The sequence below is a fragment of the Varroa destructor genome, unplaced genomic scaffold, assembly GCF_002443255.2.
Source record: "Varroa destructor unplaced genomic scaffold, Vdes_3.0 BEIS01000001.1, whole genome shotgun sequence".
Classification (NCBI taxonomy): Eukaryota; Metazoa; Arthropoda; class Arachnida; order Mesostigmata; family Varroidae; genus Varroa; species Varroa destructor.
In genome coordinates, this window is record NW_019211454.1 from 21,196,307 (window position 1) to 21,210,331 (window position 14,025).

Below are 14,025 nucleotides of genomic sequence, written 5' to 3' on the forward strand. Positions count from 1 at the left end.
TGCTACAATAGTTAACAGCAATGGCGCTTGAAGAGCAATACATCGGCACCACCCATAGGACCCAAATTCGTATATCATAATCTGTAGTGAGAAGCAATGAATGGCATTACACTAGCAATTTGTTTTACTTGCGGCCACCCGAAGTTCTAATATTACCGGTTAGATTAAACTGTTTGAACTACAACGGAGCAATAAATAGAAGCAGAATACTGTTCCCAAATATCGACAACGAGCACCGTTCTATCAAGGACCGCACTTGACGTCTAGGCCTCATCAGGTTTCCTACAAAAGCGATTGTTGTTTTGAGAATAAGCTGTACCTTCCAGGATTTTTTTCACACTGTCCTGTGAATGGGTTTAAAGCGACCGAATTTGTATATGTTGCCCTATGTCTGAGGCGCTTATGAAGGGTCCGGCCGGAAAAATGCTGAATGTTCGCAAATTCAGGCTTAGGCCAGTGCCGCGAAGGCGCATGCGCAGCGTCGTCTGCTTGTAGCGTACTAGCCGAAGAATAGCAGGAGTGCGATACTAATTTTGTATCGAAAATCATGTTCCTAAAAAAAAAACACAATTCGCGAAGACCTCACGGGACCGACCAACAAGCAAAACTGAAAAATAAAGACCTATGAGACTCCTCGTGTCATTCACAAGTTTTATGGAGCCAGAATAACGTCCGTGCTGCTAAGCAGGACATGTCGGATATCAGGCCTTTCTTTTTTACTCAACTGTTCTGTAGTGGTCATCGTTCCAGACAGGTGACGTTAGAGGACCTACCATGGACGAAGCTACTGGCCCTGGGATACAGCGTGTCCGACAAAATATGCCGGCAATTACGCCCAGTTCCTGTGGAAGGGTTATTGAAGTTTAGGTGCTTCCTTTTGAGCATGTAAAGCGATGACAAACGGTCGCCTGAGCGATGTAACATTTAAAAATGAGAACAAAATATACGATCTTAATATTGTGCGCATATTCGACAAAGGAATATCATTTACTCAAATTCTTTCGAAATTGACACAACAGGACAGCGGCTGATCTGTTGTACGCGCAGGAGTGTGTATGCAGAATTTATATAATTAACATAACATTAATAAAACTAAATAATAAAATATATTATATATAAAATAATGAAACACAGGTAAAGCATATTGCGAGAGTTCTCAAAGGGGCGTTCACGGGGGTCCTACCTAACATAACACAGCATCAATGATTACGTAGAAAATTGCGCAATAAAGCATAGAGTACCGTTTATCAAACGTAGAGCAAAGCAATTAAATCCGCAATTTAGTTGCCGGTGGCAACGTTTATATAACGATAAATATTTATCTATTATAAACGAAATACAAGAAGATCAACATAGCGAAAGACGCTCGTTCGGGCTCCAAAAGGGCAATGGTATAGGAACGATTCATTGAAAACTAGCAAAACCAGGCCATTTTTGACGGACTCGCTCCAGATCCAGCATGGCCACGTTAAACTGTCGACAATAAACAGTTGTATGGGTAGACCCATAGGAAACGTAGCCTCCCATGTCGCCGTGTGAAGCTCATAATGTTAGAGACATAATCTAGCCTGTAATGTGGTGTTATACAAATCTCAGTTGTCTTCTGGATTTTTGTTGATTTAATCTCAGTCCTGTATAAAAATATAGCATAAAATGTTATTTTGTCTACGCAAGTTTTCGCGGACGATGTTATCTGGTCCCTACTCTGAAAGAGGATAGATTACAATTGTTGTTATGTTACAATGTTGTACATTGCCATGGTGTGCACCTTAATCTATTTTCCTCGTTCACAGTTCAGTGATTGTGATCAAGTTTATATAATTTAATATTGTAAAAAACGTTAAAATAGCTCTTTGTATTCGAAGCATCTTCGATTCGTCTCGTTGGATAATTTATCTCTGCTAACTAAATGATCAAACGGACGGATGGTCCGTCGATAAGGACATCGAATTAGAGATGACTCGTTTTCCGGTTACCGTCCGCGCAACAACGAAAAGGTAGCTGATACGTCGTCGATGCGGAATTAATGTCTTTGATCAGTGTAAGGGGGCTATCCTTCATTTTACGACCAAACAGATCGAAGTTTCAAGCCATTGCCATAGTTCAATCATTTGTCTTCTTCCGATCGTTTCACATAATCTAGTTTTTGCTTTTTCGCGCATAGACAGACAGACAGCGCCATAATCCAGCGCCCTCTCCCCTTTTTTTTATTTACAAAACGGCGTTCGAGTATCATCATCATCATCCTCTATCCCAGTTTAATGCGCTTACTTATAACCTAGAATAAAGACTAATGAGACGGACCATCGTACAGCGCATCTCTGACTTATTAACAATGCGTAGTGCTAATTAAAACCAGTTCCGTTGTTTATCAGAACGGTTATTAACGGACGGACAAACAAAATATTTGAGTAAGGTAAACGGCACCTTAGCCTTTGTGTCAGCTATCCAAGCCAATCGAACAAATTCTCTTACAGAATTTGTCAAAGCTCTTACATATCCACTAATGCCGCGGAAATACTGCAATGATGCTACTTACATAGCAACTGGGTCCGAGTCTGACCCGATGCACACGGCATTAACAACGCTAGTACGGGCGGGTGGGGGTATTCAGAGAGGTGTGTGGGGAATGAGTAGTGACCGTCCTAGATTCAATTGGCAAAAGTAAGGGAAGGATTGTTAGACTACGCCGACGACACTTCCTTGCCTGCGTACCCGCACGGCAACTACAGCCAGAGTCCTTGCTGCGGCCTGAGCGGAACATCACAAAATTTGATTGTTGTTATTTGTTTATATGACTACTGTTGACTCTCAATGTGACAACAGCGATAGATGAATGGTCCTTGTATTACCAATCAAATCTAATAATGGACACAAAATCGATGGTTCTAGCTCTTTGACTGCTGATGCGACCCATCGTTGACATTGTTTTTACCGTTGGATCGACGTAACGTGGTTCAGTGGCACTGTGTCGCCCTTGGTTCTGTCGGAAACTAATAAGGAACAAAAAGCGTAAGCGAAAGACCCTTAAGTTCCATTGCGTTATGTTGTACTTAGCTGGCATACAATAAGGGCATTGTAACTTCTTCGCTGTGTGATTTCCAATGCATAAGACGCCCGCTCTCTTCAGTAAAACCAAAAAAGCAGATAAAATCCAGCTGCCAGGAACTTTCCTGTACTCGCGACGCTTTTCGCTAGCTTTGCCTGTTATGTGATTTCATGCTGCTTTTATTTATGCACATTATTTCACATATTGAACAACCGGTTCTTCCCAGACCCATACATACCAGTGGCAGCCCGTTTTTGCACAGACCCAACCATACATAGGCACTTATTAGCCTTTAATCCATGTTAAAAGTACAATGGAACGGCTTGACTACGGAAAAGGCTCGCAAGAGGCCGTAAGTCGGCTGCTGCGGAAGTCTTCCGAGTCCAAACTGCATCCGGCCTGATTTGCAGCGATGCTTTAAAGCTGCCGCCGTTCCTGTTATAGTTTTGCTTGTGGTCGCCATGAATAGAGTAACTCTTCTCGAAGGCCGTTGCTGCTTTCTCGCCTCTCGGTCGTCTAGCAATGACTATACAGTGAACACATAGTGAGTATTGTGGCATCTTAGAAAAATAAAACTAGAAAATGTATTTTAAAAAAATCAACTCAACGACTCGGCTTCATAACCTTGGTATTGTTGCTTAGTATAATTTGCAGGCTTAGAAAAAGGTGTCGGCTATCTAAAGAGGCTTGCCCTTGTTATTAGACGTTTACGCTAGCTATGCTTCCACTGAAACAATAGTCCAGACAAAGTGTGTTTCCCGTACATATTTCATGCGGGAACTATATAGTGCACGAAACGGTCTTATTCAACTCATAGAAAACACATGTCTAGGAACAAATGAAGCTTATTTAATATTATCTAATCGATTCGTTTGACATATTGCAGAAGCTCGTCGGATCAGTAACGCAGCGCTCGCAGACCCATACATTTGCCTTCATGTTGGAATGTGTTGCAGGGCGTTATTTCTCTTTATGGAGTGTCTATCTTCCCATAATAAATAGTTCTATCGAACTATTTGTATATGCTGTCATAACCTGATACCTTTGTACAACTCCTGCTAGCACAAATCGATGGCACAAAAGATATTGCCGAAGCTTTTGCGAACGGCTAACGTACATCGGAAGACATATAACAAATACATGTTTTATATGTGTACATACAGATGACATGTTTGTATTATTTCTACGCTACAATAGACGAACGGTGGCGGTGATAATGGTATTCTGAACGCCGGATGTGTTATAATCCAACCAAGCTTCGTTTTCACTGACCGCCCTAGTGAAAATGATGTTTGTCAGCTTTGGACCGATGGCAGCGAAACGTTAAAATACCGTTCCATTTTCGGTACCAGAAATTAGCTCCACATATATACCGAACAATAACAATATATATGCAGCTATCCATATCTTGAGCTGTTCTTACTTTATCTATTAACTGCTTTGGTAGAATAGTAACTTTATTCCGGTCATTATTTTATTGTGTAATATAAGTATAACTGTTCTACTTCCTATTAACTGAATAACTCAACTAATGACTGAGTGGGTTCAATTGTTATCTCTATTGCTTTTAGCGCCTTCGATACGATGGTAACCTGCAACAGTTATCGTGGCTGCCGTTGAAAATTACGCAACAATCAGCGTACCTATTGGTCTATAGAAGTGATTAGAAAAATAATACCATTTCGTTACCTTCGTCGTTAATCAAGCTTGTGCAGTTCGGGCGACAAGTAACAGCAGCAGCAGCAGCAGCAAGGCCCCGTTTAAGCTCTTCCTTCCTGCGTGATTTTTTTCCGTTTTGTACACCCGTCATGGATATGATGGTCAGCACCGTGACCCTGCAGGGTCCCCGCGTAAGGGCGTATGCAGAACTACACAAGAGCAGACATTTGCACGAGGTTAAGAAGCCAGGAAGGCAGGTGCTATCGAATCTTGATTTTGATTGCTCCTGTTAAATATTTTCGTCTAAATTTTGTTTCAGTAAGCGAAATCGTTTCTAGACGTCACTGATTCCTCTGGAGGGGGCCTTGCTTTTTCCGAACAGGACTTATTGTGCACAGTCGAGCCGTTCTACGTTGACGCCGAAATGCTCAGTGCACTCACCCTTCGAAATCCAACTAATATAAACGCTTATGTTCTTACAAAGACTTATGTAGGCGAAAAAATTCACAGAAAAAAACATAGACGCAAAATACTGAGTCATTGCGTCTTCGTTCCTGTACACCCCGCAGAATATCGTCAGATTTATCTTTAGTGTCTGATTGATAAAAAGTAGCGAACTTTTGTATGCCATAAAATCATTGTGTGCTATTCGCAAAAGTAAATCAACAAATTTCCTTAGACATTATTGAACGCACGGCGTGATCGTCCTATTCGATAGAAGTAATTGTTTTCAGGACCATCAAAGATGAGGGGAATTCAATAAAAAAAAAAAACGATCGGCCCACGTTTATTCTTCACGCTTTGTTGCTTACGTAAGTTTGATCCCATTCAGTTATACTCAGGATACATCCACTGCATTTACTTGACTTATGGTGCTAAGCTAATGTACGGTCAGAGCATAGGGTGTGCTACTTTGGACGCATCTTACGAAAAATACCTCAAAATAGACCACATCAAAAGCAGATAAGATAAAACACAGCCCATAAAATCATGAGTTATGATTTAAAAACGCTTTACAAAAGGTCATTTTAGAATCACTATTTTGCGTCTATGTTCGTTTCTGTGAATTTTTTGGCCTACATACCCACTGCACGTAAAGTTCCTTTGAACAAAGTAGTACCGTTCTAATAGTCATCCAAGATTCCTAAGCTGATTCCGCCTTTCCATTGCAAGTAACCTTTATTGAAACAATCTCGTATCTATTGCAAGCAAGCCTACCATAGACTCGACTGAAAATTCTTTCGAAGGCATATACTAATGTGCACGTAATAAAACCAAAATTTATCCTCCTTTTGTATTCTATTAAAAAATGTATAAATAATAACATTTATCAACACTTCTGACAGAACATTTCGATGCGGACAGTTCTTTCTGATGTAATAGATGACGACACTGATACGCCATTAAGCAGGGGACCAACGTAATACTTTAATAAAAAATGGCCAGCACTTGTCAGGGGAACGATTCATGTGAACGATCTACAGCGTGGCTACGGGCGGAACAAGCGTCGTGCCAGCAGGTGAAATGGCCCATTAAGAGGCAGCATGAGAACGGTGCACGCAAATGACTCGTCGTGTTATCGTCAACGGGTACAGTTTTTACCTGACTGTGAGCACGACGTCAGCATAGCGTGCATATACGCGTCCTCTGAGTGGCCCCATATAAAGTTCGAGCGTTTAACGTTCGAACAATCCAGTGTATACTCATATAAAAATCAGCCTAATGCTTTTAAGACTAGTCGTTGATAAGGTGTTAGGGTAATCTACTTGATTTATTTCCAAACTCAACAAATGGTGCTCGTCGAAGTCGTTCTTAATCAAACGCTGGACTCGTAAGGAGATACAGCAAGCAACTCTCCCATATCGTCCCGAATGTAGGGTTGCTTCTCAAGAAACAAAGGAATGTTATTTAGACCGCAGTGCGTAAACAAAATAACCTTATTTCTTTTAAGAAACCCCGTTGCAGACAGACAGACTTTTTTCAACTGTTGCTCCATTGTCTGAACGCCCCATACCTTCAGTACTTGATCAGATGGCCCCAGACGTCGATGTTCCATCAGTCCACGGTTGTTATAAGTGTAACAAATACATTGTTCGTATTGCAGAGTGGAGCGATGGAGGGAGTGGGAAATTTAAATGCGGATAGCCATTCTCAAAGCTGTGATAGTTCGAGTAAAATCGGATTGTTTGAATGTTCTGTTTTCGTTTTCTATGAAAGGAAATGTTTTACGAATTCCAACTTTAATAGCAACTTAACGCTAAGTAAGAGATACAAAACGACACTCAGGCACAAAGTGAATCATTTATTATCCTATCCGGCAAATGTTAAGACCGTTACCGTTTTAGTGGCATTAAGGCAAAGCACTAGGCAAAATTTCCTACGATTTCCGAGGATGTGAGCGAACCCGCGCACGTAATCGTGCAGGAGTAACGTGTTTTCATTGGAAATCTATTGTAGCCATATCTAAACCTAAATCGCTCTATTATAGTGTGTTAGATAATGGAGTTAGCTAATCTAGCAGCCGTTCATCCTATTCCGATCGTGCATGCGGTACTACTGAAACAATTGATACCAGCTTTGTTGAATGCTTTCGAGAGGTAGATAGCCAATGGGGCCGTACTGGTTTGCTTATATCAAGTTTGACACCAATCTCGACTAGACTAAGCATCTACATCTAGGTACACTGCTAAGACGCGCCTAGTTGAATGAAAAAGCCACGCAGTCCACCGAGCACGTAGTACGAATAGATGGTAAATCTTTTCAGTCTGAGATAATGGTCACCTTACGGGATCATGGAACACTAGGCAGCAGTGTAGAGCTAATGTCATGCAATTGCACGATACGGCACCCGACAGGGTGATTATTGGTGTACAGAAGATTGTCGTGTGTAGCTAAATGCTATATTAGGCCAAAACCATTTTCTACGAACTGTTATTAACGTCATGCGTTCTAATTTTTAGCTACACATAAAGTAGGACTCGGGCCTTGCAGACAACAGAAGCTGGACATATTGAAAATAGATTCGTTGCGCTGATAGCAATAGATAGACAATTTAAGTAGACGTTTATGGCAAATTATTCCAAGGTACTTCCAGCATGCCTTGAGTGGGCACGACGTGCATGGTGTTTTAGAATCATCATATGCAATCCGTGCAGTGATATTGGTCTATAAACAGACTTATGACGAAATTTTTCAGGGGGGGGGCACACAATTAAGCTGATTATCCTAGTCTGATGACGTAGCCGTTGCAGTTATCGTATTGGAAAGAAACTCTTCCTATTGGCGTCGTTTCTAAGTATCGAAAGATACTATTCTGCTGAGAAGGGCAGGCAGTAAGGTTCCGTTTGGTAAGTTACTGGGCACCAGCGAACGATAAAGTTCGGCGTATGGTAGCGTTCGTTATCAGCATCGTTATTTTTTAGGCTGTGATCAAATCGTGACGGTACTCACACAAACGCACGCTCACATCAGCAGCAGTAATGGCCTGTTAGCAATATGCCGCACCAATAGACGCTGCCATTTCCCTTCACCATTTACAAATTGGGACGCACTGTAATGCTCTTGTGCGCGAAGGTAATTTACTTCTATGATTGTATGTATTTAACGGTTATATCTTGTGTTTTGCGTCTCGCACATAAGAGAAAGTCGTCGTCGTCGTCGTCGTCGTCGAGGGCAACGAAAGTTTCCTCCGCGTAGCCATCGGTTCGTTATTCTATAATTTTTACGATATTGATTTGCAGTTATAATCACATACAATGCAGTAGACACTGGAGGGAATCAAGGAGGCGATGTGAGAGTCCACTCAGCAGCGGCCATTTATATCATCTATCACTACCATCACGACGATGATTATTACCATCGGCGTCAACAACAGTAGCAGAAATAGCAGTAAGCCAGTTAATGACGAATATATTCCATCGTCATCACCATTCGCATAACAGCAGCATTGTTAGAGCAGTTTTTTGACCGAAATTGAGCTCGAGCCTGGAGAAAACTGTCGAATTTTTACGTTTTGTTCTTATTTAGTCGGCCAGCGAGTCGCTAGAGTCCAGAGTTTCATTGATTTACTGCGAAGAAAACATATGGTTAGGTACCTCTCTGATTGATCGCACAGCTCATCTTCCGATCTTCTGGGTGAGTTACTCCTCTGCGCTGATAGAATGCTCTACATTTCGATGACAAATCAACTTTCAGAACTTCGTGGGGCCACTTTTTCTCATAGCTACGACAACAAAGCACACAAAAAGCACGCGCGTCATCGAACGGTTCCATCGTTCCACGTGCAACTGCTATCTGCGTCAATGATATCTGTTGCAGAAGTGTAACGGCGAACGGCCACAATGGCAGTGGGTGTCAGTCATATTGATCTGTTTCGGAGTAGACACGATGTCACCTTGAGTAGCTACTGTGTCGTTGACTGGTAGCTGTAGCTGCTTGCCTTCTTGTCCTATTCTGTCAGCCAGACCCTGGCTGTGGTAACTTACCAATCTGCCAATAGGATCCTGCATTGGCCCGCGTGCATCACCGCCAATGATCACAATAGTCGCGCTCTCAAGACTTCCACAAAGGCCGCTTCTACTGCTGGCGCTGAAAATGACGGCGGCGCCTCTAGCAATAACAGTAGCGGTTATTCGTTTCGTGCGCTAACGTCGCGCTTGGGCTCACATCGGGTACAACAGCAGTTGTGGCGGCGGCCACAGCGATACGAACTTTGCCAAACGTTCAGTAGTAATAGTACTGGCACCACCTGAGGCATCCCCAACAAACGCCTCATCTAACGAACGGACGACAACAACAATAGCTACTATGATAACGTCGAATTTAGCCGACAAATCTAGCACCGAGAAGTCATCGTCCCGTACACGTATCCGTTCGTACTATCAACTCCTCTCCACGCTATGCGGCAATCCACCACTCTCGTTGGGCAACGGGATCGACGGGAAACCGTTCTGGTAAACTCCAGCCCACCGGAGCTTGACACCGAACAATTAAGCTTTAAGGCATTAAGACGATTAGTTGTCACTGGCGGAATTTAAGAGGCGCATCGCATCGGATGTCCGTGATTCTGCTACGGTGGGTGGTGGTCTGGGTCTGGGCCTGGGCATCTCAATAAATGTCACCGACCTTTTAAAAAAAAAAGTGAAATAAACGTGTGCGTTAACTTTGTGTGTGTTCATTTGGTTAAATTTTAGAGCTTTACAGAGGAATAGGTTTTGTAGAGACCTCAAACCACTATAAACAAGTGTGTTTATATCAGCTATGCGGGTGATTAAAAATGTTACTCATTGTCAAAGATCAAGAGGGTTGACTTTATATGTTTATTGGCTTTTGTCTCTGACTTAAGATTTGTGATAGTGTTTGTTTAAAAGTTTGCTATAATGCAGCAGGTGCGTCGACGACATGGACGTATCTACCTTTTTTTTCCTATGTATAATTACGATAAGCGTTCAAAAAGTGGACGAAGACACACACTTCCCAATCGATATAACTTGAGAATTTACGCTCTGCATACGTTAGTTAGAACGTTGTGAAAGCTATATGAGTCCACTAATAAATGAACAGATATAGTGAGGTGATAACAGCTAGTTAGCTCATACATCACGCCTTGAGGGCTGCCGCTGTCTATCTAGATCCATGCTTGCAGATTGGGACTAGTACGAGTAAAAAAATAATGATACTTTATCTATGTCATCATATTGGACAAACGTGATTTTTCTATTCTCCTGTCGCGTAGTACTCGCTGTCGGCACAGGCAGACATACTATCAATGATAATAGAAAAAGCCCTATCAATCGTTACCACCGTAAGCCGGGATTCATAGCTTTCACTACATTTGTGCTGCAACCGTACGGCTAAGTAAATCGTCGAAAAAAGAATCTTCCAACTACCTAAATCGTTCATATAATCTTCAGAATGTGGTGTTTTTTTGCGCGTCTGTGTGTGTAGATCGGTGAAAACAGCAAAGGATGAAGCGTGGTTTTCTGATGATATTCTTAGCGAGAAAATAAGCTGTTCTACTTTGTCCTTACTAAATACACAGTTCAGAGCAACACTGTCGAAGCTGTTATCAACATTTAGTTAGATACAAAATCGTAGGAGGTTAACGTTCCTATATAAATTCGAAGTTATGCCTGGCTATGATTATTTATTTTCGTGTCAGAATTTTTACTATGGCTGCATTCAATAATGTTTTTATATGCTTAACTAAACAGCAATATTTATTCATATCGAAATTATTACTCGTTTTATGTTTGTGTTAAAAAGTATTTTTTAATCCTTTCCTCGGTCAATTTATTAAGAATTGAGCTCATGTTTAGTCAAGATAATTATAGTATCGTTACTCCACGCCACGTAAACGTTTCAGTAGCTATCGTTATCGCTATTAAAGAAAAGTGTGAAATCACTTTTTGTCCACAAATAATAAGGGGTCTATTGAATGAGACGGGTTTAAAGCCCTCGAACTCCGCGCTCAAGTCTTAGAGTCAGAGATTTTTCTAATTTTTCAATTTCAACACACGCGGCATCGAATAGCTACTACATTTCAGGACGACGTTAGCTACTTAATTGAGTTCGGAGCGTTCCACGGTCCCAAGAACGACAAATCGAGAATTAGTTGGTGCTCCAAACAGTGGTGACGAGGAAAACAATGTACAATACGAGGGCTGACTACTGGCCACGTGTAAATATTTTCAAATTATTTAATACAAAACCTCTATACAAGCACAACTGTTAGTCCTCCCTCCAAACTCGCGTCCTCTGCGTTGACCCCCTGACAGCTGCTGTTCTACTAGAAACAGAGGCTATAATAATTGTCTCGATTGGGAGGGAGTCGTGTAGTATCGTTCGTAACAAGTATAACCTCCTAGTAGAGATAAACTAGCTTTTCATAGCCTTGTCCTCTTTAGATACATCTTGTACCATCTGGTGAAAAAGTCCTCACCCATACGCCAACTAAGCTTAGAGCAAAAGGCATAAATGTAATCCCAAACTCTTTGGCCTTACGAAATGTTCCCTTCTGCTATTAACTGCAGTCCGCGATAATATTGAAATGGTATCTTATCAACGCGGAATGTAAAATCAATTTCTTCATTTACCACTACATCGATTTCAGGTATATGACTTTTGTGTGCTAATCTCGCGTAAGCACTAGCAATTGAATGCCAGCATTTTTAGAACACCTCACACTGTTTCTCTACATAGAAAAAGTATAAGTAGGAAGATATCATGTTGAATCTTGGACGAGGTGCCTGAGGCATTTACAAACACTCTGAAGTACTTTTATTACCTCTCCATCTTTAGAGTGAATTACACGGAAGCCTTTTAGAAAGTTACCGGCTAACAGCTGAGCAAACGGCCGTTTTATTAACAGCGCTCCCGTATTGCACAACTAGTACTCATCAAAATACTTATCAAATTGAAGTTAGTTCGAGATAACAGCACGCCGAAGGGATTATTCACGTCTCCCTTTACTTGCGCTATTAAGGATGAAAGTTTTTTTGCGAATTTCTCTTATATTTACGGGTACTGAAACGAATGTTCTATCTTTTGGATATTGATGCGATAAGACGTACCGTTAAGGCCTGCCAGATCTTCAAAATCGGTTTTTAGGGTCGTCTTCATTTCTGCGCCCAACTAACTATATAATAACTACGTATGATTAACTGTGCGTGTGCAGTTTTCTACAGGCTAGTTACAGATACGTTGACGGTCGAAATGTATAAAATTAAGGAAATTTGCCTTGAAACTAATTTTCTCGTAACAAGTATGCTAAATTTCTTATAAATGTGCCAACAGAAAAGAAATTTCCTTATAGATAACTGCTGTTGTAACATAGCAATTTAAGTTTGTTAATGTATAGTATAGGGACTAGCACATTTGTTTTTGGTCGCTGTCTGTGACTGGGGTAAAATTTTGATATTTCCATCGATGAAAGAAATTTGCGTGAGTGTTACATAATTATCGATGTTTAGGCACCGTTTGTATATTCGCAAGATTAAGTGATGCAAATTTTATTCTCGCAGAATATTGCTCAGGGGTGACAGCATTAAATGCGCATGCGTCAAATCCTTTGGCGTTTTTAGCGCCATCATGTACAATAAGTCCTTGTTCCGGGTCGGTTGGACTTGGTCCTCAGACGCGTTGGACGCTCTATAATGCTTGCTTAAATAGTTCTCAGGGAGGCGACAGACTCTGCCGAATTTAATATATTAATATATGTTTTGATTCTATACATTGTAGTGACTTGAATCGTTCAGCGCGTGTAGGACTGCGACGGCTTATACTGCATGCTATAATGTAAAGACCAATCCTTATGCCCGTTTTTCCCATTCAGAGCTATGCGCTCCAGCCCAACAGTTTCATGTGTAACTTTTTAGATATTGTAATACACTGAACTCAAACAGATTGTCCAGGTAGCTAGATTTCGTGGAACTATTTGCAAAAATTTCATCTTTTTACGCTTTCGTTTTTCAGCTTTTTCGAGGACGAAAGGGACAACTGAAAACCATAGTAGTGGCGATCGCCACTGGCTGGTAACGGTAGGTGGTGCGTATTTAAATGAACTTCGCCTAGGCTTCTGGGTCTTCGTCTGCTGCAGCTGCCGCTGTATTATGCCGTGATATTTCGGCTCTTGCTGGTCCATTGCACCATCCACGACGGCGATGATGGTGACGCTGCTGGCATGCTGGTTGCCACTGGGCGTTCGATGCAATAATCCGTCTTTCACTGCTTTGGCCGAGCGACAGAAGAGCTTTGTCTCAAACTCGTCACCGTTGCCTGCATTTCTTTTCTTTGTTTTACTGTCTAGTTTCTACACGCACACGCGCACACACACACGCACATTCACACACACACACACACACACACACCCAAAAACACACAGAAACACAAATATACATACACCCAAAAATAAATATATGTTTTGCAAACTACAGGTACTACTTACAACAGCAGCGGTCGATACTCCGAACCGGATGATCAATTAACGACCATAGAAAACAACATTTAAGTTGGTATTATTGCAGTTACGTTGTCTGTTTATGCACGTAGATAGGTGGACTATTAAAGCATTACAAAGATGGCTCAGAAGACTCAGCTGAGACAAAAAAAATTTATAAAAACGCCTAATTTTAAATATTGGGCTATATCCCTTTCTAGCCTATTAAATCTATTATACGAACTAGCAAACGGAATTATCTAATCTTATATGTCGTAGAAGTAATTTAATGTAATATAGTTTTTATGACAACCGAATCAAGTGCGATGTTTACTGCAAAATTGTTACTAGATGAAATACAGTTAACCTGTATTAAGAATTT

At 41.3% G+C, this 14,025-nt stretch overlaps 1 protein-coding gene across 1 annotated transcript in view; it reads right to left on the reverse strand.

Moving 5' to 3' along the window:
* Positions 1–9,876: 9,876 nt before the first annotated feature.
* The window catches only part of LOC147758369 (uncharacterized), a 55,119-nt gene continuing 50,970 nt past the window's right edge, over positions 9,877–14,025 (reverse strand). Inside the window, exon 3 of the mRNA XM_086992919.1 lies at positions 9,877–13,517. Coding sequence (XP_086849045.1) covers positions 13,080–13,517 — 438 coding nt within the window. The 3' untranslated portion in view covers positions 9,877–13,079. The remainder of the gene's footprint in view (positions 13,518–14,025) is intronic.